Below are 27513 nucleotides of genomic sequence, written 5' to 3'. Positions count from 1 at the left end.
GAGTTACAAATGCAACTCCTCTCTCATCTCTATATAAGAGATGCTCCTCCTTCCTTCTTCATAACTACACACCACTCTAAGCACTTGATGTTATTGTATTGAGCTACCTTTGCTCCAACACTCTCTCTCTCTCTTCTTTAGGCATTTGCCTTCATTCATAATAACTCACAAGGGGTTTTCTTTGCTTTCCCCTTATAAATCCTTGTCTCCATTGTTGAACCATCTTGGTGTATGCTCTTGGAGTTGCTTATCTCATGGTAACATTGTTTCACACTTAACTTACTTGGATTGTTTCTCGTTCCTTGCTCAACATTATTCATTTCTTACAAGATAAAAAAATATAAATATTAACAATTAAAACAAATAAATATCACCATGCTTCACCAGGGAGTTGGCCCTTGCTCCATAGTTTGTAGGTGAGATGAAAGCCTTTTTACGCTGTTGTCTTGATCATGCAAATTAATATTGTATTCATCAACAATCCGATACAATTCTTTGTTACAAAATTCTATATGCTTCTTCCCTTGATATTGCCTTTATATAATGAAAAGGAATATAACAAATCCTAAACAATATTCTATTCATGGATATTGTTTTGTAGCATTATTTCTCCAATACTTTTCTCCACCAATGATTTGTTTTTGTAGCCCTTTTCAATAGTATTTTCTCCTATTTTTCCAGCCCTATTTTGTAGCACATGATTCTATTCTCTTGCCACTTCTTTTGGAATTATTTGTGGCTTGTGGGTTGGAATAAAACAAGCCACAAATATAGGAATTTTTTGTGCCATAAAATTAGCCATTCTTTTGGCCTAGGTACAACATAATATTATTAGTTGTAACAACAAATAATTTATACTATTTTATGTCATATGAGTACAAAAATAAATTATTTGTTGTTACAGCCAAATAGCTAATATTTAGCAAAACAAATAATTAATGGTTGGAATTATTTGTTGCCAAGTATATTCACGGGATGTAGGAATTTTGTTTTCTCCTTCTCCATAACACATGTATATTGTTTTCCAAAAATGAGATAACAATGCTTACTAGTAAATACTACCAATAATTAATTTTCATATTTTATCAAAAGACTATATTAAATACCACTTATATATATATATATATATATATATGCAACATAAAGCAGTAAAATAATAGGATTCGTAATGGAAATGGAATATAGGAATGGGTGTGAAGGTGCATGAAATAGGATAAAATATGGTATAAAAATGGAACATAATTGGCTCTCATTAGTTGCATCTAGTGTCATCTGCATATACCAGTACCACCTAAGTGTATGAATTTCAAAAGAGAGATACCATATTTGTAAGTTTTATACATTGAAGTATGTGGGTTTAAATAAAAAATGGCGGAGGCTTTATATTTAAATGGCAAAAGATATTCAAAAGTATGATCTGGTGCTTGATTTGACATATGCATACAATAAACAAGAATGATTAGGGTACATCAAATAAAATGTTTGTAGTCATGGATTGTGTGTGAATGTGGGAGGTGGTGTTGCTGCAATTAAATAAATTGGTGTTCACAATTCAACAGAGAAGCTGTAATGCCCCGCCAAAGTACCCTTGGGAATAAAAGCCACTAATGCATAAGAAAACTTGGAATTCTTTTTTGAAACATTGAAGATGTTTGTAAATGCCTTGCAGAAACAAACTTGCTAAATTAGCACGCTTATGACATCCTGACACAACTTCGACAATGCACAAGTGGAAGACTTGAACATTAAAACATCTATTGAGTGAAGGAAGTCTCAAAACACCTTAGGCAAGGGCAAAATGTGGATTCAAATTTTACAAGACTCCACAAAAAGTTACAAGACCACTTGACAAGCAAGGCTTGTAGCTCAACTCTAGGTGCGGCCATCAACTTCCTGTGAACACCAATTTGCAAATTGACACAAGCGACGTCACACTAATTCACGGACAACACATAAGGATCACCTTAGAGGTTATCTATACTCTCCAAGCCCAAACAAGAGTCTTCAATGACTAAGACCTGCCCCTCCAAGCCCCTAAAATGCAAGTCAGACAAATGGAAAGGACTCTGCCGTCCATAGAGGACTAGGGCGCACAGTTAGGTTACATGCCCACTAGAAGGACCCTAGTGCATTCGGTTGGAGTCATCTCAAAGCTTATCTGTACTCTCCAAGCCCAAACAAGAGTCTTCAATGACTAAGACTTGCCCCTCCAAGCCCCTAAATCATTTGGGTGTACAAGTATCCAATTTGGGTGCCAATGTCCTCGGTAACCTGCACCTGTGTTGTCGTCTTTTTGTCGTATATATGTTTTCCATTGAGTAAATTGAAGGTATGGTACGATCACTCAGACATCACAAATGTGCTGGAAGGAGGTGGTTCAGCTCGAGTAACAAAAAAATGCTAAAAGGTGATCAGGGATGAAGTCTACAAAACCAATCCCCTAGACACTAGGCACCTCCAGTGCGCAAATGGAGAGGTTAAGGAGGGGAAATAACCACCTCACTAACTCCCAAACTCCTACCCTAGGCCAAAACATGCAAGCACCGACATTTATGACTCCTTAACACTTTTACAAGACTATGAGATGCTTTAAATGGATTTGAAATGATTTGAAAACAACTCAAATTTCTGCAAGGGGATGTTTCTGAGTACCAGGGCACGTTAAAAAATGCTAGGGTTTGTTCTTGGGAAACATAGGTATGGAGTTGATTTGTTGGAAAAATTACCCTTATGAATCCTAGGGTTGAATCAAAGATTAAATAAAAGTCAACATCTAAGTTGCATGTCACTTATTTATTCTGAAATGTATCCATGCCATACGGATTTACTCTTTTGATATTGATCATAGATGCTTATCAGTTAGTTTCTTGTAATTACTAATGTCATATTTTATTATTTGTATTACAATCTTAAAGAAAAAACTATAGTGTTTTTTTTTTGCTCTCTTTATCTCTCTTTATTGACTGTTGTTGTATCTGCAGATTAGTGTTAAAAGTTAAAAAAATGGACTAATTTAAACGGCTCTCACAGTTTTTTGGTTTGAAAGAGTTGGTATTTATTTAATTTTTCTACCTGTTGTTTAATTAATGATTTGTTTTTCTTTTTGAAATTGAATTTCAGGGCAGACATAGAACCTGTTGATCCTCGATTGCATATTGAGGAGTCTTGTAAACCAAATTGTGTAAAGCCACTTCTTCAATATCAGGTCCTGCACTTTTCTTTCATGAATGGAAAATTGCATGAAATGTTACACAAAGTGCATTTCTGATAGCTTTGGGTATTAGCTTTATATGAAATAATTTTTGAATTTCTTTCTGTCTTTACATTAGATATTTATCAATTCAAACAACTTATTGGCCTTAAGTGGAAATTAGCTTTTGTTGCAATTACAGTTGGATTATCATTCAAAGCATTTTCAGCCTATGTACTGACATTGTTTCTGTTTCGCATTGCAAAAATAAACTTCCATTTCCCATTTTGAATAGGTTTGGAGGTTTTTTTAACATTTTGTTTGTTGTACGCGTGCCTGTTTGCTATTATCCCTCCAATTCAGTAGGAGATCAAATAATCAGGCATCCTTGGATTTTAGGCATCAATGAGGTCTATGTTCCTTCAATTTTATGATGACTGCTAAAATGTCAGCTAGGTAGGTGTAGAGTCCTATTGTAATTTCCCATTTGTGAAATAAGATTTAGTAATAATTAATAAACAATAAAATAAAATAAATAAAGAACTAAATAGATAATAATATAATATACTTACAATTTAATTAAGTTAATGAAAGGTCAAGATATACATGACGAAGAGCAAGAGTTGCGACTCCCTCAACATAAGCTCTAGAAAGGAGGAGAGTTTATTTGAAGGGGATACGGAGGAAGGAAGAAAGAGGAGAGCATAGGAATTAAAGAAAAATTAATGGAAGAAGGAAGAAATGTGAAGAAAGCAAAGAAATGACTCTACAAAGGGCAGCAATAAAAAGGGTTGTAATTATGATGGGTTGTGACTTTTCTAAAGATGGACAATTATGAAGTGTTGTAACTCTTGCCAAAGGAAAAATATGTTGAAGAGGTGTGACTTCTCCCTCACATTGGAAGATATAAAGGGGAAGAAGGATCAAATGAAATGGAGGAAAAGTAGAGGATATATAGAGTAGATGCAGAGCAGAAGTATGAGGAGGGATTTGAAATAAGAGTTGAGAAGGAAAGAAGCAAATAAGATATGTAGAGCTAGAAGAAGAGGATATGCAGATCTTAAATGAAGAGGATATGCAGATCTTAAATGGGATATGTGCCAATTTGTAAAGCATTAATGACAGATTTGAAAAGTGAGAGGTAGGTGAAGATTAAAGAAGAAATGAAAGGGGCAGTAGTTGTTGTCAAACAAATATAACTTTCCATAACCAAAGTGTGTGATCTTTTCATAAGGGCATTAAGAAATGAAAGGGTGTGACTCTCTACGCTCAAAGTAGATATAGAAGTGAAGAACTTCAAATTATAAGAGAACACTATTCTTAATCAGATTGAATTTTCCATACCAGGGAGAAAATAATCAATAATCATATCTGAACATAGGGAGTTAATATTACTCTATTTGGGTCACGCAAAATAATTATTATAAAACTGTCAATGTGATTCTATAATGCATCTTGGTCTGTTATTAATAAACATTAAGATTGAACTTAATCTGACAATAGTCATTAACAAGTAAATGGGAAAAAGTCTGCAATTAAGGGAGAACAACTACAAGGGCATCCTATTGCATAGCGAATTAAGGGAGAATTGCTAAGGGCACCCTATTGTAGTGGCAGTTAAGGGAGAACAACTATGAGGGCACCCTACTATGAAATACCCCGCTTGGGAACTTTGTGAACACAAGGATAAAATATGTGCTAAATAATTTTTTTTGAAGTAATCAAGTGCAACTCATAAGCATCAAAGCATAAAATATGACTCAAGAAATATGGCATACAACAGATGTTCACACACAAGCGGATGTCTTTTCAACACTTCAAAGGATTCCCAAGCCACTAAACATATACTCAGAAGGGAAAACAAGGATAAAATATGTGCTAAATGATTTTTTTTGAAGTAACCAAGTGCAACTCATAAGCATCAAAGCATAAAACATGACTCAAGAAACATGGCATACAACAGATGTTCACACATACAAGCGGAAGTCTTTTCAACACTTCAAAAGATTCCCAAGCCACTAAACAAATACTCAGAAGGGAAAACAAGGATAAAATATGTGCTAAATGATTTTTTTTTGAAGTAACCAAGTGCAACTCGTAAGCATCTAAGCATAAAACATGAGTGAAGAAACATGGCATACAACAAATGTTCACACATACAAGCAGAAGTCTTTTCAACACTTCAAAAGATTCCCAAGCCACTAAACATATACTTAGAAGGGAAAACACATGTTCTCGAGATCACCTTTCACAAATATGGATAACATCCATGGATCACAAGAGGCCAAACTAAGAAACATTCATAACTAACAAAGAGTGAGACCATAGCGCTAATAATCCCTAAGAAGATGTTCTTTTTAAGCCCATATATAAGTTCTTGCAATGATTAATCATATAGGTTCACTTAGATTTCTAATTATTTCAAAAGCATTAACTAAGCATACAACCATGAACATGCATCAATAAGGCTCCAAAGCAATCAGGGACCCTTGAGAATTCCACCTGGAAAAACCCTTACAAAGTACACATCTTCCAAAGCTGCTTGCAAATCAAGTCAGGGGGAGGCGTTGATTAGTAGATAGAGATGCTGTTTTGGAAGCGAAGATGTTGATCGACGGAGACGCTGATTCGCGGTTGGTGAACTTCCAGAAAGTCTCAAACCAATGAGTTGGAGTGCTAAACAAGAGGTAGAGATGCTAGTCTACTTACATGTCAATCTCCACTCTTGTCGATATGTGAATGTTAGCACCTGATATGGACACGATTTTAAAACTTAAAGTATAGAGTTTGAACCACTTCGAACTGAAGTTCGAAGTAGTTCAAAGTGGTTCAAAATGCAATAGTGTTAATCTAGGAAGGTTCAAAGCTTAGCTCCAACCCATGATTCATGGTCAGAGCAGAAATTCAGACGTCATAGTGCGAAGATGTTCCTCAGCCAAAGAATGAAATAACATTATAGTGAATCTTCAAGTGAGTCAAAGGTTCAGTGAGTTTGATGTTTCAAAGGTTCAACTGTTCAAACTTCAAGTACAGAGTTTTTGAACCACTTCGAACTAAAGTTCGAAGCAGTTCAAAGCGGTTCAAAACAGTTCACTGTGCTCATGCAGGTTCGACGATCTATTCTGAGAGGTTCACATGTATGATTCAGTGGCTTGGTTCAGAAGTTCAAAGTGGTCCAAAGTGATTCAAAGATAAGGTTCAAATGTTGAGTTTGAATGGTTCAAACAGGTTCAACGGGTTCGATTATTCTGGCAGTTTTATATACCTCCACTTAGTCTTCAATAACTTTTGACTCGGATATAATTTTCTCGATCGCTTCGGTCAAGTTGTGTGGAATTAGGATCTCTCCAACATATCCAAAATTCAGCAAGATCCAACGGTGGGATAATTATTTATGCCTCCCGTACCGAGACCCATTTTTGCTGACAGTTATTTTGAATCCGACCAGCATCAAGAATATTTTTATATTGGGATAATGTAATCATGTGCCACTTGTCTAAGTCTCATTCAATATGTCAAATTATCCTTATAAAACGTTTGCATCAATGTTTTATAAGGTTATTAAAATATTAATGAGAGAACATAAGAAAAGGAAGGTGGATAGTCAAATTCCAAGAATCAGTTATGCAAACTGAAAATACACATCAACCAGCTATTTATGAAGGTATTTTCAAACCACAAAGGGTTCTACTTTCTGCTGGGTTTGTAGACTTTGGGCTGCAGAACAGAGGAGTTGGATTGAAAGTTTCATTTGCTGGGAGAGAAAGAGCAGAGTTTTGTTTAATTTTCCAGACTGTGAGCTGGAAACAAGGGATATTTTGATTTTGAATGTATGCAGGGAGAGGGAATTCAGGTTTCCTTTTCAGTTAGTGATTTAGATGTATGATGTAGTGAGAACTTTGTTGTTTCAGCATTTTTAGAGGAGGGAGACTCGGAAGATAATTGCATACCAGAACTTTGAGTCCGGGCAATTTTCTTTCCACTGAGTGTTATCTTTGTATGACTTTCAGTTTTCTCTAAATGCATTTATGTCATGGCTTTTTGAATATATTTGATTTCAAAGTGTCTTTAAAGCTTTGATTCTTGCTTTCTCAGGCTTCATTCTCCTTGTAACGCTGCATGCAAATGGACTTTGTGTCGTTTGTTACTTATTTTCCTTTAGTCATCCAGCTTTCCACGTCTACTTTGTATTTACGAGTAGATGTTTGATATCCTTTTATGCTTTCTGGTAAAAGCATTCACATTTAATTCATTGAATACCTTGTATGGGGAGCTGTACCCGATAAAATTCATAGGAAGGTTATCAATTCAATGATAACTTGTTCAACTGTTAGTGCTGATTCGTCTTCTCATTTGGGGATTGAGGTTTATATTTGTATGTATTTTCTTGGAGGACAATCTGTTCACTAACAGTGAATAAAAGGCTTTTTGAAATAGTCTGAATACAATGGTGCAAAGATGCAAGCATTCAAACAAAGACATTGATTTGTGATCTAGGACCAATTTAGCTAAATAAACAAGTCAAATCCTAAGCTGACTCCGATGTACAATTGGTAAACGACTAGCTCCACATCTGGGAGTATGGGATACATGAATATCAAGGCCATGGTCACTCGATTACATTATAATTCAGGAAGGAATACAAGGTGTTGTCAATGCTAGAAATGAAGAACATCAATTAGAAACATGAAGATATGAATGCTATAGATGAGTTCTCAAGCCCCCAATCCTATAGTTGGAGGAACTCCGTCCTTGTACACTGCTCCCTAGTAGTGGTATAGTTAGCAAGGCCTCCCTATCACGTGATAATCATAGGCCCACCCCATTGTGCTTGTTGAAATAACAACCTGACCACAATTACAAATAACCACTCACACCAAATAGGCTACACTGATGCTAGACAATATGCAAGCGACACAACAACTCGAGTAATAAATACAATGTAAGCACATATCTTGAGGGAAGAGGTCACTACTCAACTAATAGAAAATAAAGTTGTGACTCAGGGATGACGTGTCATCACACGACTCAACAAGGCTTGTGCAGCTTCAAACTATCCTTCTCTCATCAACAAGGCTCTATATCATCATTCATGGATGGCAAGGTTAATTGGTACCATAGCCACATACACATATGATGACAAGGTACTATGTCATATCTACGCACGTAGACAACAAGGCAAGACATACTATATCTACGTCCTCATATGAGGACAAGGTCGTCCCATTACTCTCATTGATCTTATAGTTAGTATTTAACCCTTTTAATGTTTAAGGTTATTAGTTGCTTATTAAGAACTCAAACAAGGTTACCTTTAAGCCCCTTTGTGCTTGGGTCCACCTCGAAGGGCCACTTCATCCCACTACTGCACACATACCACCAAGGGCAAAAATACACAAAAGACTTGCAAGTTGCAAATCCCAAAATGAATCAAATAACTCACTTGGTCTCAAGCCAAGAGTACGAGTCTTGTTGGATCCCGTCATGGCATACTCAAGGTCATGACACGCTCAAACACCAATCGTTATGCATCCCAAATGCAATCAAAATCAAGTATTGAAGTGAAATTCCGAGAAGGCAAAATCACTTACAAATTGCACAAGGCAAACTCAATCGTGTACTTTGGGGGATTACAAATTCACCCACAAATTTGGAAACCACAAAGGAAAAGCATAAAATGATTGTAGGCATCACAAACAATACATTCAAATAGATAGAATGTGCCAAAAAAATGATAGAATATGGGTGGCACACAAAACGATGTAAACACAAAAATGCCCAAAAATCAAACTTCTTAGAATTCAACAAAATTGAAACCCTTTTTACATTTCATGCCCAAACTCCCTAAATTATAATGAAATCTAAAATCTGGGCACAAAAAATCTGATAGCATAACAGTGCCAAAACCCAAAAAACTCAATGTCAAAAGCAAGAAATGCTCACACACGTTTAAGTGGGTGGAGGAAATCAATGAAAATGTGGGAGAGTGCTAATTTTCAACAAAACAAAACAACAAAGTAAAAGAGAAGATCTCAGAGGCCTACCGCAAGCATAAGAGCCACAAACTGAAAGTGAAATGCAAAATGTAAACTGAATTGGGTGAAAACTTTGTTAGAGTTGACACAAATCCAAAAAACCACTCCTCATGAAGATCTGACACATGAATCTACCGCAACAAACAAAATACGAACTCTTAAAGAATAAAAGTAAAGTGAGAATAAAACTCACTTTTTCCAATATAAGTTTTTTTAACAAAGTGACTTAAAATAGATATATTATATTTTTAAAAACTTAAATAATATATTGGCCCCTTAACGCAAACAAAATAAATCGATTCCAAGCATTTGGAATCCAACTACAACAAATCTATTGGTAAATTAAAAGTAAATAATATAAACTCCCTAAACATAATAAAAACAAGCATTTTAATTAAAAACCTTCGACGACAATTGTGAAGCTCTAAATGCACAAACACACTCATGGGACAAATTTGCATAATGCATCATGAAGTCCACACTTTATAGTAATAAATCCCTGAACACATTAAAAATCAATATTTTAATTAAAAACCTTCTGCGACAACTGTGAAGCTCTAAATACATAAATATGCTTAGGGGGGAACCACATAATGCATCATGAAGTCCATACTAACATGTACCGAAGGGATAATCAATATAACAGTAAGATACGTCATGTATATAGGGACATCATTGGCTTATTATGCAAAGTCCAAGGTCAATATCTCCTATGCAATTGTCAAGGGCATAGACACTCAAATCTTGCAAATGTGGCGGAATTTGTTAAGTACATATTAATTGAAACGAGCAAACATCAAGTGTAGATGTTCATAATATAATAGTTGAAGCACATAATATCTATGATAGTCATCATGAAGGAGAATGACACATCACGCAGATCTCACAAGTGAGTGACCACGACTTTGTCTCACTTCATATGTAACATCCATCTTTCCTACCCTGAGTTTTCTATATTCAAAATAAACTAACTACTTATTCACATGCATGGGATTAGCTGTTATAACGAATAAACTGATTCACATGAAAGGTCTTAACTAACAATTGGTTATTTACTTCATTTGTTCAATTAAATAGTAAGTAATTAAATTGCATGAGAGAAAAGGAGTTCATTAACTAACTAATATGCTTCAAGTATCGCTTCATGTAGCTGAGAGGAATTAATGTAACTGCAACCATAATTGAATACATAACTAGCTAGAAATAATGAAATGAAACATGAAGAAGAACAAGTACTTGCTAAATTGTGTCAGGCTAGGAATGCAGACCCAATCTGTCTCATGCAAGTCTTGGCATTGGTGGGGAGGAGAAGCATTACCAAAAGCTTAACCACCCAACCGAGGACCTAGTGTATCGCCCACTCACTCTCTCAGCTGAGAATGGCCCTACCTTGCACGTGATAAGGCACGAGAACACCATTTCATTCTGCCACCTGAGCATCTTGGTGTTAGAGTGTTAGCTGCTTAGCCGACTAGATTGTTGAACCTTCCTATCAACCTATATATCTGACTTCCAATTATCTTGACCTCTGGTGATGATAGTAGTAGTATTCACCACCAAACCTACCCTGGCAAGGGATTTACTTGGACACTGTGTGCTTGATCACCCACCGCTCGACTTGACAAACAAGACAATACCCCATCTTTCCACCATGAGCTAGCTAGTTCTCTATTTTCAGTTTACAAATTTCTGGTCTGATTCTCATATACATTTTGATTATTATTTGCAGATGATTGCACAACCATCTTATGTGGGTTACACCACTCATCTCGTCCTTGTATGGCCTTCCTTGATGGTTTTTGGTGTAATTACCAATGTATACTAAGCTGGTTGTACAATGCAAAAGTTTGTCAAATTCCTTCAAGAGCAACCTTACTAATACAAGTATGTAAAATAATGACCTCAGTCGCTCCACACTTAGTGCGGAAACTTTTCCATACTGTCAGTTGCACATAGAAGGGTGTAGTTGTAGTATGTAGAGTGTGATTGCACACGGTTTATGGAAACAAATAAAAAGTAGAGAAATATATTCCACTTGAGCCAATGGCGCATCCCACGACAATTATGACTGTGCCCAGAGTTTCAAGCTCTGCTTTATGATCATAGTTGTCTGTTTGGACCAACAAAATGAGAATAACTTTGATGCAATTATTCAAACTATTAATGTACGACAGTTTATGGATGGAAGAGTTAACAATTACGACCTGACAGGGCTGGCTGATGTATGGAAGATATGTCTTTCTCAGGTTCAATCACGAGCCTTATTGTATGACTTATTTACCGCTGCTCAATGGTTATAGTAGTGATTAACTTCTGATAAAAACTTAGAATGGAATAACATAAACTTTCAAAGAGAAAAACGAGAGCAACTTATAGAGAGATTGCGATTAGCCAACTTATAGAACAGTGTTCGGTTATGGGAAAATTACGACTGACCAATAAAAGTTATGTGCATGAGAGATTGTAAGGTGGCAGAGATGAATAAAATACAAAGGCTGAATAATAAGAGGCCGAAAATATTAAAGAATTATAAGGGGTTGCTGGACTTAATGAGATAATTTATTTTTCTTACCAAAGGTCAATCCAAACTATTATGAATAATACTAATATTACCTGTATATATTTATACATGTTTTCTTATACACGTGTATATGCATATGCGTTACGTTGAAGTATAATTACACATGTATGTAGATATGCATTTAAAGTATACATGTGTACGTATGTGCTACTTCAAGGTACACGCACACACATGAACATATATGTACAATGAAACACGTATAAATGTACCTAGTTACCATGGGTATTATTTATAATATAGCACATCTGGCATCATATGGTGCAGAATTTCCAAGTTATATTTTATAGGTAATGTTTTCATTTCTCTGTTATTTATTAATGCGAATAAAACACACGAGCATTTGATGTCCTAGTTAGCTCATGGTGGAAACTTGACATGTCTAGTTTTCCCCAGTTTGCTTTCCCTTAACCATAGTGGTTTAGACTTATACCTAATAGTTTGGTGATAGGTTGGTGCCCTCATGCCCTATTCCCTCTTTGCTAATACTTCCCCCCTACGCCACACTCCTACAAGAAGAATAACATGGTGAAAACATACTTCCTCATCATTCAAATGGAATTTAGTTATTATAAGTAATGACCATATACAATAGGGGATGTAACATAACCTCCTCCCCCCCGACTTTTGTATTTCATTGTGCCCAATAAATATTGCAAAGAAATATACATGGAACATACATATTAACTTTTACAACACTGTCATAAAATCTCAAACAACATCATGTCACAATGTATCAAATTAATTCAATATTTAATATTACCAATTTATAGTTCATGTTCATGGAAAAAGATAGGGAAATTTCTAGAAGATTTCATCATGATTTTCCCAAGTAGCACCCTCCTTAGCATATCGGGCCCACTGGACCTTGTACCCGGTAACATCCTAGTCGTATAGATCTCAATTATTTTGAGTGGTTCTATTTCCACCACCTTTGGGTCTTGCACCTGCAAGAGATTCCAGTCAATAACATGCTCAACATTGGCTATAGACTTCTTAAGATAAGATACATGAAACACATTATGTATCCGGGCAAGGGGTGGAAGTAGGGCGATTTTGTAGGTTGCAGATCTATAATTTCCAATACTTCAAAGTGTCCCCGGGGCCAGTTTGGCGTTTTTACCAAATTTGACAACATTGTTCTAGGGTTTTACTTTTAGGAGAAGTTTTTCTCCCACCTTAAATTCTTTGGGAGTTCTTCTTGCCTCTATATAACTCTTATGACAGTCATTTGCCTCCTTTAACCTTTGACGGATCTTCACCACCTACTCTTCCATTTCCAAGAGCATTTCAGGACCTGCAATTATTTGGTCCTTAATCTTGTTCCAACTTGTAGGAGTTCTGCATTTTCGTCCATACAGAGCTTCAAATAGCGCCATCTTAATAGCAGATTGATGAGTTATTGTAAGAAATTTATACCGAAGGGAGATATATCTCCCAGCGATATTGCCGATCCATGCAACATACTCTTAAAATATCTTCTAATACCAGGTTTACCCTTTCTATCTAGCCTTCAGTCTTTGGATGATAGGTTGAACTGATGTTCAGTTTTGTTCCTAAGGTGGAAAATAATGTTTGACAAAACCTAGATGTCATTCAGGCATCTCTATCAGATATAATCTTTTTTGGGATCCCATGAAGTTTGAAAATTTCCTTTACAAATTTATGCTCAATTTTTGGTGCTCCATTAGTTAAATTTCGTGGAATGAAGTGAGCTACTTTTGTTAGTCGATTCGCTACTATGAGGATCGTGTTATGCCTATTTCTAGTCATAGGCAATCCTTGTATAAAATCCATGCTAATTACTTGCCGTTTCCATTTTGGAACTTCATTTGGGTGAAGCAACCAGGCCGGATACCTGTGCTTGATTTTGACCCTCTGACACTCGAGACAACTCGCAACAAACATAATTATTTCTTATTTCATGCCCTTTCAAAAATATAATGGTTTTATATCGGCCAACATTTTAGTTACTCCAGGGTGTCTTGAATAAGGGGCTGTATGGATTTCTGTCAAAATCATTTTTTGGATTTCTAGATTTTTAGGTATATACATTGTTCCCCTATACCTCAAAAGTCCATTTGTTTCGAATTGGTAACAATTGTGCTTGATATCATGAGGATCTTTTCGGAGAGCTTGATGCACTTGATTATAGAAATCATCTCTAGGTAGACATTGAAGCACTTTCTCCCTAAATCCGGTATTTATTGTTATTATGGTTGAGATATGCCTTTGCTCACTCAAGGCATCAACTACTCGGTTTTCCTTCCCCTTGATATAGCTGATCTTGAAATCATAGTATGCTAAGAATTTTTGCCACCTTTGGTGAGCATTAAGGTTGGGTTGAGTGAATATGTACTTCAATTCGTGATGATTTGATTTTAGTTCAAATGGTTTCCCAATTAGGTAATGCCTCCACATTTGAAGGGCGTGAATGATTGCTACCAATTCTAAATCATGAGGCACATAGTTCTGCTCATAATTCTTTAACTTTTTGGACTCATATGCAATAACTTCGGTCCTCTTGCATCGGGATGCCCCCAATCTTTCTCTTGATGCGTTGGTAATAACCACAAAGTGACCCTTAGGATCTGATACTCTGAGTATTGGTGTACTAGCGAGTTCATCTTTCAAATATTCAAAAGCTGCTTGACACTTTTCAGACCAAACAAACTTCTTTCCCTTCCGCTACAAGGTAGTTATAGGATGTGCTCTTTGGGAGAAGTCCTTCACAAATTTCCCGAAGAACCTGGCTAAACCCATGAAACTTTTGACTTTTGACACATTTCTTGGTATCGACCATTCCTTGATTGCCTTGATCTTGGTAGGATCCACTACAATTCCTTTTTCTGATATAATATATCCTTGATACTGAATCTCCTTTTGATAGAAAGAGCATTTAGACAATTTCTCGTACAACTCGTGCTCGTGCAACCTTTGAAGAACTATTCTAGATGTTTTTGATGCTCCTCATTCCGAGAATAAAAAAGGATATCATCAATAAATACCAATAGATACTTGTCTAAACAATCCTGAAACACACTATTCATAAGATTGATAAAGGCTACAGGAGCGTTGGTCAACCCGAAGTGTAGAACCATGAATTCATAGTGTCCATAGCGGGTTTTGAAGGCAGTGTTATGAATGTCTTCCTCCTTGATCTTGAATTGGTGATAACCTGAACTAAGATCAATCTTAGAAAAGATTGATGCTCCTCTCATTTGATCAAATAAATCATCAATTTGAGGAAGTGGGTACTTGTTTTTGATGGTGACCTTGTTTCGCATCCTATAACCTATGCACGACCTCATGGTTCCATCCTTTTTCCTAACAAATAATACAGGGGCTCCCCAAGGAGAGATGCTAGGGCGAATGAGCTTCTTATCCAACAAATTCCAAAACAAATTTCTCTTTCATACATCAGCCCAACCATGTCAGGTTGTAATTGTTAACTCTTCCATGCCTTTACTGTTGTACATTAATAGTATGCATAATTGCATCAAAGTCATTTTCATTGTGTTGGTCCAAACGGACAAGTATGCTCATAAAGTATAGCTTGAAACTCTAGGCATAGTCATGATTGTGATTGGATGAGCTGTCGGCTCAAGTGGATTATATTTCTCTACTTTTTATTTGTTTCCATAAAGAATCAATAAGAGACAAACCATATTGGATCACACTTTCCATGCTGAGAGTATGGAACATTTCTTCCACTAGATGTGGAGCGGCTGAGGTTAGTGTTTTACATACGTGTATTAGTAAGGTTGCTCTTGAAGGAATTTGACAAACTTTTGTATTGTACAACCAGTGTAGTATACATTGGTAATTACACCAAGCACTGTCAAGGAAGGTCATACAAGGCCAAGATGAGTGGTGTAACCCACATAAGATGGCTATGCAATCAACTACAAATTATAAACAAAATGTATATCAAAATCAGACCAGAAATTTATAAACTGAAAATAGAGAACTAGCTAGCTTATGGTGGAAAGATGGGATATTGTCTTGTTTGTCAAGTCGAGCAGTGGGTGATTGGGCACACAGTGTCCAAGTAAATCCTTGGCTAGGGTAGTTTTGGTGGCAAATACTTCTGCTATGATCACTAGAGGTTAGGATAAGTGGCAGTCGGATAAATATATTGATAGGAAGGTTCCATGGTTTAGCCGACTAAGCAGTTGACACTCTTCAACGCCAGGATGCTAAGGTGGTCGGATGAGATGTTGTGTTCGTGCCTCATCCTGTGCAGGGTAGGGCCATTCTCAACTGAGAGAGTGAGTGAGGGATACTCTAGGTCCATGATTGGGTGTTGAAGCCTCTTGCAATGCATCTCCTCCCCACCAATTCCAAGACTTGCACGAGACAAATTGGGTCTACATATTTAGCATGACATGATTTAGCGGTTGCTTGTGTTTCTTCATGTATTCAATTATGGTTGTAGTTACATTAATTCCTCTCCGTTACATGCAGTGATGTTTAAAGCATATTAGTTAGTTAATGATCTCTTTTTCACTCATGCAATTTAATTCCTTAGATTTTAATAAAAGACCTTCCTTGACAATTGTGAATCTCTAAATGCACATACACGCTCAGGGGACAAATCACATAATGCATCATGAAGTCCATACTTACTAGCATGTACCATAGTGATAATCAATCTAATAGTCAGATATGTCATCTATACAGGGACATAATTGGTTTAGTATGCGAAGTCCAAGGTCACTATCTCCTATACCATTTTTAAGGGTATAAACACTCAAATCTTGCAAATCTTGCAAATGCAACAGAATGTTTTAGGTACATATTCATTGAAACAAGCACACATCAAGTGTACATGTTCATAATATAATAGTTGAAGCACATAAAATCTATGAGTCACAATGAATGAGAATGCCACATCATGTAGATCTCACAAGTGAGTGAGCACGACTATGTCTCACTTCATATCAACATAAAGAGCAAAATGCATAGCAATTGTGTGGTAAAGTAGTGCACACGACGTATCATAAATTAACATTGCACTTTTAATATAAATATCATTTAATTAAATCATTTCTTAACTAATTTGAGCATGTATTAATGAAGGTAAAATATTCACAGCGTAAAAGCACAATAATCATGAATCCAATAATTATCATCTTGATGCAATATCCATAATTGTTAATCAATAATCCAAACACAAGATGAACCCAATATCATAAAGCAACACACCACATCACTAGCATCATCATGCGTATATGATCAAATTGAAATAGCAACAAGGTCTAACATCTAACAACTATGATATTGGTAAAGCTAAAATATTGTCATTGATGCATCTCATCGTGCAGATAATCACATAATAATAATAACCAAAGTATATCTTGAATCAAAATAACCATGGAACAAAATGCAAATTCGAGAGGCAATACATACTACACTATGATTAAGAAAGAAATGCCAAGGGCACCCTATTGCAGTGGCACTTTAGGGAGATCAGCTATGAGGGCACCCTATTGCATTATGATTAAGGGAAAATTGCTAAAGGCAGCTTATTGCAGATATAGTTAAGGGAGTTCAGCTATGAGGGCACCCAACTGCACTATGATTGAGGGAACTCTGAGGCACTTTACTACAATGTGATTAAGTGAGAATTGGTAAAGGCAGCTTATTGCAGTTATTGTTAAGGGAGTTCAGCTATGAGGGCACCCAACTTCACTATGATTGAGGGAGAACTGCTAAGGGCACCCTCCCAACTACTACGTTGAGAGACTATAATCGAGGATCGTACAAAGGGTGAACTGCGATCTTAGGGCACCCTACTATGCTTCTTGACTCCACATCTATTATAGTTGGAAGTCACATACAATTTAAGTACTACATAGTAATGAAGATATATTCTCTTTACTCTAATCATTGGTTAATTTATGAATAATGTTTCTTTTATTGAACAAATATTCACACTATCCTTTTGTATGTTGGATTTGCGTTTATATTGCGATTGTAGGACTCAAGTTACGAAACACATAATTGAAGACACCATTTTTACTAGACCTTAACCCTAATATGTTTCAATTGTGATTTGGTGCAACACCTAGGGAAAATTAGGAAGGGGACATTACATATTTTGTGATAGGGGTCATCCTTGCAATCTTACAATCTTTGAAACTTGAAGGTGGATGGGGATGCATCCATGTGAAATAAAGGTATCAAGCAAAGAATCCAAACATGTTGCGAGTCGTATGAGTTTTCTGAGTTGGCGAGTCGAAGAAGCCTTGGCGAGTTTTATTGACATGTCAACTTGACTTGGTGAGTTTTTCCCATAACTCGCATGACTCAGTGAGTTAAGGAGTTATGGAAAAACTCTCTAAGTCCAAGTTGGACAACTCACGCAGATAGCCAATAAATTTGCTATGCAAAAAAATAAAAATAAATTTTTGGTATTGTTTTTATATTTCTTTTCATTTAACCCTAAAAGGTCTTATAATAGCTAGTTGTTAGAAGAACACAAGAAAAGTGAGAGAGGAAGCACAAGAGGCCATAGGTTTACAACTAGTGGGGTAGAAGAGCATCAAGGAGACAACAAATCACTTTGGGGAGGCCATAGGCTTACGTTGAGAGCATTGAGTCTATAGCAAGACCTCAAGGAGGCCATAAACTTGTTTTTGTTTACTCTTTACAGTTACATGTTTGGGAACATTTGATGTCATGACTTACATGGATTTTATATACAATCAACAACATTTATAATTCTATATCCTTCAACTACAATCTGCATTAGTATGTTGATGGATGTATGTTTATGTACTATGTGATCAAATTACCTTCTATTTGATGATAGTATAGTGTCTTTAAGTTTTATTCAATAATGGGTGTATGGAACAAGTCTTAAATTGTTAAAGTCGTTAGATTTCAAGGGATTTATTCATTTTACTGAGTTGTTGCCGAGTCATAACTGGGCCAGGAGTCGGTTCGGTCTTGCCAAGTTCAAGACGAGCCCAAGTCTGGGAACTATGGTATCAAGTGCTTATAGTACAAATGAGATATATGTTTCTCCCAAGTATTTACGAATGGTTAATGCCAGAAAGGTAGTTGTATAGTCCTCTCTTGAGAAGGGGGATGGTATTGAAAATTAGATTTCATGCATTTCGTATCATCTAACATTGTCTGTAGTCTTTCATTGAAGAAATATTCTTTTGCCATCTATTCAAATTTTTAAGGTCAAACTCCACCGGTTAAGCTGAATCTACAAGGGATCAAACTCTGATAGCAGTTGTATAATTTGGATAACGGGGGGGGGGGGGAATCAATAATCATAAAATATTTTGCTTAATCTTCAATTGAACCAGAGAAAATTTAATTCAATCAGATAAATAAAGCAGATATTAACATGAAAGCACATAAGAACACCAAACATAATGAATATTACGATAATAGATAGCTTCTATTATTAGTTAATGGTTATCTATTTGTAATCTATTGTAAATATTAGAATGTTTCTAATATTAGTTAGTATGTAGTTATCTGTTAGCTTTCTTTAACTTTCTTTTAGCTAGAATAAAATGTTTCTATTCTTTACGATCATTTCCTAAGGAAACATCATTTTATTCTTTTGTATATATTGACCTATCGGTCTCTGTTAATATTAAGCAAAAATTTACCAATTACTTCGTAATATGGTATCAAAGCCAATTCTTTGATGTTTTTCGAAAAATATTATAATTTCTTATTTGAAATTATCAGAGCAATATTTTTTGAATTTTTTTTTGTGATATCTATTTCTTATGACCATTTTTCTACAATTGTCGTTTTTTTTTGGCACATTCCTGCCATTTTTTGTGGCTTTCTTGTAGCAGGGCCACTTTTTAAAAACCCTAATTTTCTGTATCGGATCAATTTATTTTTTAGATTCTTGGTGGGTTTTTCGAGATCTCAACTGGGTTGTATGTTTTTTTAGGTGTCAATTTTCCGGCCAGTGGATCTAGAAACCAATAACATATTCTTTTTAAGTTTTTCGAGCTCTATTTTGGGTACCCCTTCAAATTTTCTGGGTCATCAATATTTTGCCTTGAAGTACACACCTTCACAAATTTGCACACTTTTTCATTGAAAAACGTGCTAAGGCATCTTTCGCTAATATTCTACTCGAGAGCAATTCAAAATTCAATGGTCGAAATTATGACACTTGGAAGTAGCGGATAATAACAATTTTTGAATATTAGAATACTGATTAGATTGTTTTGGGTGTTACACAACGTCCGACTGCCCTTGGTACTGTAGATCTAGAAATTGATAACATATTCTTTCTGAGTTTTTTGAACTCTCTTCTGGGTACCCCTTAAAATTTTTTGGGTCATCCATATTTTGCCTCGAAGTACGCACCTTCACAGATTTGCACACTTTTTCATTGAAAAATGTGCTATGACATCCTTGACTAATATTCTACTCAAGAGCAATTCAAAATTCAATGGTCAAAATTATGGCACTTGGAAGCAAAGGATAATAGCAATTTTTGAAAATCAGAATACTGATTAGATTGTTCTGGGTTTTACACAACGCCCGACTACCCTAGGTACTGATTAGGATACATGGGATCTAAATAATCGGGAGGCGGTGATGCTTCTCAAATTATCTGTTGCTGATGATCAACTCTCTCAGATTCCATCCGGCAAGACAACTACCAAGATATGGGCACATCTCAATAATCTTCATGAGACTTCTGACAAAAGAAGAGCTTTTTGCTTGAAGAACACTCTGTTTTCTATTATCATGGATGAGCAAACATCGCTCCAGGATCACCTAAATAGGATTCAGGAAATCCGTGATCAGTTGCTTGCCATTGGTCGCAAGATGGAGGAAGAGGACATTGTGGTTATCACTTTCAAGAGTTTACCCAAGTCCTATGAGCATTTTATGGAGACTCTCAACACCACTTCTTTTGGTGTTGATGTGAAATTAACAGATCTCTGCACACTTTGTAATAATGAACACCATTTTTTCGTGGAAAACCAAGATGGAAAAAACCATGAACAATGTTAATTCTCAATTATGAAATGCTGGTTAAGGTGATTTTTACAAAGGGTGGCTCACTGTCAAGTTGCTAATTGTAGACGACTCACTACCCGATTATCACAACCAACAGAGAAAAGATCACTACCAAAAGAAGAGTAATGTAGGGGAATGCAACACTATAATAACTATCGCCAACTGCAACATCGAAAGTACCCTATGGTTTGCTGCCTCTTATTGCACACTTTCACATACTGAACAATATCTAGATTTTTCCTTTTAGATTTGCATTCTTCCACAAACACAAATATTGGACAGGATCATCTTCTTTTTGTCTGGTAATATAGACAAAGTCATCTTTTAGTTATACTGTTCCATGCCTTAATAATCTCATAAGTTGGCCAAACACAATTTGAATTAGGTCACTACAAAATATTCCCCATTGAAAGGAATGAATCATGGGCCACACACAAACTCCTCACTCAAAATAACACACTACCCATTTGTCATAGTATTTGGAGCCAAAGAATAGAATTTACACATTACAATGTATATTGTGTTTTTGAAGCATGTGTACCAATCTCCCGATCGAATTGGGCCCAAAAGAGTGTATCTCATTACGCCACAGTATGGATGGGTCCAAGATAAACATGGCTAAAGATAGATCATTCCAACACAACATCTGAAGCGCACCAATACAGATCACTGAAGCATGAAACAAAACCTCATCCAATCAACCAAGGTATGTTGACGTCAATGACAACCATTAATGACAACAAATATTATCAGTAAAAAAATTCTCAAAGATAAATCCTTAACCTCAACAATTTTACAAACATTTCACATGTTACCGTTACAAGATGGTAAGCTAATCTTTTTCAGCATTAAGGTTTGAGGTGCTGTCTTTTGGAAATAGCAAGGATGCTGCTGTGTGTGTTGGCTGGAAAAAGTGTTGCTGTTCGTGAATAGTAGGGTTGCTTCTGTTGTGCTGCTGAGGTGCCAGTGATCAGTAGATATTTTTATATAAGTGTTGAAAGTTGAAAGCGAATATTGCAAATGTAAGAAATAATATAATAGAGCTATATAATATAGTACGTGTGAGTAAAATACATGAAAAACATAAATAAGCAAATGGTACCTGCAAGAACACAAGCAATCTGACTTCTGGCTATATGGTTTTTCAAGTGCAACAACACTATATGGCTGTTTTCTAACTGCTTTGGTCACTTGTCCACTTTCTTCATAACCAACGTATCTGCAATAATTTTCCTCGTGCCTCCAAGTTCAAAGAATTCCAATTTTACTGCACAATAGCAACTTGGTACATTCTTATATCTGAACCCTACGTACTGCAAGGTGGCGGGTATTATAATCAAATTGCACTAAAGTTATTTGGGGTATGACAATTCTTCAACTTTCACCATAATTGTCATGTCTTGTTATCATAAGGAAATACACTTTCTCTGAAAATGATATCAGTCACAGGAGTGGTATGTCCAGGAAAATTTACGATATTGGTGGTATTCAAATCTCATTCTTTTACAAAAGATTCTTTCTAGCAATTGCTAGATCATAAAGGCACCAGGTTTTGTCCCCTGAAGCTGTGAAAAAGTAATCATGTGTCACATGAACAGTAACAGCTTGAACCTTAGATGAATGATCTCAAAGTATGCCGGCATTTGTAGTTTCCAAGAGTTTAAATTTGGTCAAGCTTCAAATCAGGGCCAACATAACAGAATAGATATGGAAAAAACAGCAGTGTGTAAAAGAGTGAGTTCAGAGTAAATAAAATAGTATAATTTTGCTATCTGTGACACAAAATTCAAGTTTATGTTTTTAAATATGTTTAGGCATAATAAGTTTTATTGAATACAAGAACTGTAGACATCAAAACCAATGAGATTTATATTCTCTTAGATCTTCATATTAATTAAATATTCTAACTTGGGAAAAAGGAATCTTAACATTAATATCTACCGAAAATAAAAGCCAACTACCATTCAAGGTTTCTTGAAAATCATGGTCACAAAAAAAATCCCCAAATTCCAAGTCTGGGTCTATCCGGCTTTCAAAATCTAAAATTTAGTAAACTAAAATTTCAAAACTTAAATCTTTTCTTGATAAAATTCAGCTTTTTAATGGCTGAATAAACACTTAGGCTAGGCAGAGAGCAGTTTACGAGATTGAAAAACATGGAAGTTGTAGCTAAATTTTTAATTCTGGTTAGAGATTGCACTAACAAAAACATATAAACAAATTTAAAAGTTGCAAATAATTTGCTAATCAAGTATAAAAGCCTTACCTTTGCATGGAGATTCTCGAAAAAATTCCTGTAATTCCTTTTCCGGCAATGCAAATCTACCTGCAAGGTAGAAACATGAATTGAATAAAAAAGCAAGATATACCAAAATAAAATCTGAACCCAAAAGTTTTATAGCAAAATAAAATCTGAACCCAAAAGTTTTATTAAAGTTTAGAGTGCGCAGTTATGATGTCTTATTTTCATAAGGCCGAGCTCATAGAGGAGCAACTAGCGTCATAGTCCACCCAAGGTAATTGGAACGCAGAAGACTGAAAATTGTTCAAACTTGTATGGTAGCATTGTCATGTACAAATTTCTCTACTTTATTTATGAGAATGTTTAAGTGAAGTAGAAAGAAATAACACAATTCGTTGACTCTAAAAAGGACGATCCATATCCCACCTGCAACAGGATTGAAACAAAATAATAAACCTTAGTAAAAAAAGGAAGCTATGCAAGCACATTTTCCCATCATATTAGATCCATAATAAGAAAATAAGGTTGTGCACGTATCTCCATCTTAGTTTTTTGAAGGCCATGAAAGGAAGAAAAAACAGATGGAAAAAGTCAATTCACTCAAACTAATGTTTGCCATCTGAAAAACACTTAATTTGCTTCCGTTGAGTTTGAAATCTTATTTAGCAGTCATAAGGATAAGTATCTCCTTCAAAGTAAGAAGAAAAAGAATTTTGTTTTTATATGCAACTGAACATAGAACTAAGTATTGTGAGCAAATATCTTCGGTTCCAGGAGACTATATTCCATTAATTACTACATATGTCCTACATAAACTATATTACTTGTTCGGTAGACATTTATATTGATGTAACAATAATGAACTGCATTGATATGAAACCAGTGTCAGGTAAAGTCGACAATGTTGCCCAATATTGCACCACAACCCATTGTCTCGCCAAGCAATTACCAAGAGCAAAAAAATTAACGGCATAACCAATTATTTTAATAATCACAGACTAGCCCTGAATTCATAGCAAAGCATACCTTTTAATAAAACTAAAACCAGGGCAGTTTTCTGCACAGCACAAGACGCTCCAATCTATTTCCAAACCGTTATCGTAAAACCATGTGGAACCCACCAAATGATTTCCAATTCCTTCAAATCCAATGTCACAAAACAATAAAATTTGACGACGGAAACCGCAAGCAGACAGCCTGTGTTTTAGTTCTGAAACCCTTTAAAGCAAAGTTATGTAGCCTGTAGGCTGTCCATTCAATTTATAACTTTGTAAGTTGAAAATGATTTTGCTTTCAAATATTTCGATTAACATTTAAATCGTTACCTCGGAAATGAGATTTTTGAAAGAAACCTTGCGACTCTTGTTGCGGCAATGCAAAGCTTCCTACAATACAGAAACATGAATCAATTCACAATTCCTGTGGAACTGGACGGAAGGTGCACCAAATATATAAGCACAACACAGTCTCATACAGGATTGGACTTTTGCTTGTTCAAAAATGTTAAAACCTGGCTTCTCACACAACAAAAAAATCAACGATGTCTTTTATTAGGACAAGCCATCATTTTTCCTTGAAAAAAAGCTTAAATTTTACACAATATATCCAAACAAACAGCATAATCAAGCTTTTCTGACATTCATTTTCACAATCAAGAGGCCTGCGCGAAGTAATTCGTAATACTGAAGAGTATTACCATTTCTGTGTCTGTACGCTAAAGCGTTCACACAATCTGTCAATTTCGGTCTAGAAATTAGGGAAATAAAACAAAAATCAAAGAAGCTTTTGGATAAAACAAAAATCAAATAAGCTTTTGGATAAAACCGCATATGGCTTGCCCATGTGTAGCACTACAAAGCAAACAAACAACCCAGAAATGTAAACGATTCTGCAGAACAAAGCAAACAAACAACAATACTGCAAACAAAAACCCTTCCACAGCATATGTATTCGACTGCATACATTAAAAAAAAAAAATGCGTTATTACCTGTTGTCAATGTTACAAATGTTCTGCAAACAGCCAACGGAGACAACCCACAAACGGTCGAAGGCAAGCAAGAGATCAATAGAACTGCATGCGAAAAAATACCAGGCATTCCAAAAAGCTCACAGAAAGCAAAAAGCAGAGTAAATAAAAATGAAACAAGTCTGGGGAAAAAATACAGAAAACCAACCAACCTAAGAAACCTGTCAGACGTTAATGGAACCTGACAATAGTACATGGAGTTTATTGCTTATTGAATGATGGACTTTATTGCTTATTGAATGATGTGTAAAAGGCAATGTCTAATTTCACTTATTTTTTCAACACTGAAATTATTTTTTTCATTGCCTTTTTGTTTCAAAGCCAATCAAATTGCAAATAACTAATAATATTTTGATTTATTAAATGCAATGAAATTAGCAAACTTTGTAAATATGACAAAGGTATAAACCAATTCAAAACCTGATTGGTGTAGCTAATAGTAAACTAGATCTACTAAAGGAAAACATTAGTTACCTACCAAAGGCAGGAACTAATAATTTTAATAGTTGATTTATGGATTACACAACTATTACAAAATTAATATAATATTTAAAATATTCGATTTATAAATTACAAACTACAGTTAACGTAATAGTCATATTAAAAAAGAAGAAGACTACAGAGATTTACGGCAGAGCAGAGCCGAGGACGGGCAGTGGACAGGTAAAGAAGCAGCAATGGTAGAGAAGAAGAGATGCAGCCTCAGCAGGGAAGGGGCAATTCTACAGCGACAGTAGAAGGATTGAATTTAGGCTTTCCAAACCGTACTGAGCAATCTGTCGCCAGAAAACCACAATCTGCCAAATATTTCTCTCACTCAGGCACCCAACACTCATTCTACCAAATGAACACACCCAAAAATTGGAAATTCGCAAGTGAATCACCAAGAAATTGGCATCGAGTTCATGAAATCTGTGCGGAGCAGAGGTTCGAGAACAGCTGTTTACTGAAATGGGCTGGAAACCTGTAAATTTTTAGAAACTTTAAAAATAACTTTTTTTTAGTTGTCTTCTGTAATGAAAAAACACTGGCGATTTTCCTGTACAAATTAACTGGCGAACCTATAATTTTTTTTGAAATATTGAATTCCCAGAAACAAGCTAATATCTCTAATGGATTGTGGAAACCTAATAGCTCTTATCCATGCTTCATATCCATCGAATGCTGTGACTTAGTATGTATGTATGTATGTAAGAACATATATCTATCCCATAATCAAATGTGAAGTTGGAGAAGTTAGTTAGGGTGGTGCAGTATGCTGGCTGCCCCAAACTAAGTATGCCACTCCAAGGGATAAAATTGGTCATAGTTGGACATTATCACCTCTTGTGAGTCGAGAAGCACAAGGGATGGAATTAGTCATACTCTTTGACATTCTTGTCACTTGTGGGATAATGTGCAATTCCCCATATCGTGAATGTTGTGTGTTCTTGGACTTAGTTGAGCTGGGTAGTTTACTGGTACCCTTTCGAGTTTCCTACCAAGACTAATTTATGATTGGTTATGAGATATTTAGCTAGTCATAATGCCTATCTTAATCTTCTTATTTACTAACTCATGTATCTGTTCATTATTTGTAAAGTTGCTAAAGGCGAATGAAGTTCACTTTAGTGTGTTATTATTGCAATTTTTGTTTGTTTAAAAACATGCAAACTCCAAATTTGGGGACATCAAAAGTTGTATTAGACTGTCGCTTCTGCCAGCTTGCAGGACAAGCCTACTTTAGCTTCTGTCTAATTAGGGTTAACTACTGAGTTATCTTCTTAAGTAGGCCAAAAACAAAATCAAGTAGGCCAACATTACATTTCTATATGTATGTGCCTTTAACTACTTTAATATTAGCCTGCGTACTCCATGTATATTATATGCATTATCTTCACTAGTGTTCATTGTGATTACTTTTTGACTGATGGACTTTAGCATGTTTACTTCAGAAGAACATGTATGCTTTGTGCCTTTGTGCAATGCTTCATGCCTTACATGTTTAATGCGCATTTATGTGTATCACTTCTTGCCTTATGTGTTCGACATGTATTTATGCGTATGGCTTCACGCCTTACATATCTGAGGTGAATTTATGCGTATTGTTTCATGCCTTATGTACATTCACCCCTTATTTGTATGACTCGTGCCTTTATGTTTATTCATGTGTATGATTAATGCCCTACATGTATTCATGTATATACTTCATGCTTCATGCCTTATGCTGGAACCTTCAAAATTTTGTAATTAGAAGTACCATTATCATGCCTTATGTGTTTGACGTGTATTTATGTGTACTGCTTCATGCCTACATATCTGAGGTGAATTTATGCGTATTGCTACATGCCTTACGTATATTCACCCCTTATTTGTATGACTCATGCCTTTATGTTTATTCATGCATATGATTAATGCCCTACATGTATTCATATGTATAC

General features: G+C 35.6%; 1 protein-coding gene across 8 annotated transcripts in view; it reads left to right on the top strand.

Moving 5' to 3' along the window:
* Positions 1-27513, top strand: part of LOC149577808 (cytochrome b-c1 complex subunit 6-1, mitochondrial-like) — a 117422-nt gene that overhangs the window by 73027 nt on the left and 16882 nt on the right. For all 8 annotated transcript variants that reach the window (XM_089825927.1, XM_089825948.1, XM_089825942.1 and 5 more), the window contains one exon: positions 3121-3205. In XM_089825927.1, coding sequence (XP_089682053.1) covers positions 3121-3205 — 85 coding nt within the window. The remainder of the gene's footprint in view (positions 1-3120; positions 3206-27513) is intronic.

Source organism: Cupressus sempervirens, chromosome 1 (assembly GCF_028749045.1).
Source record: "Cupressus sempervirens isolate cs-2001-9-10 chromosome 1, ASM2874904v1, whole genome shotgun sequence".
In the NCBI taxonomy this organism is placed as follows: domain Eukaryota; kingdom Viridiplantae; phylum Streptophyta; class Pinopsida; order Cupressales; family Cupressaceae; genus Cupressus; species Cupressus sempervirens.
The sequence above is the reverse complement of the archived record's forward strand: the minus strand, read 5'-3'. Positions and strand labels throughout refer to the sequence as shown.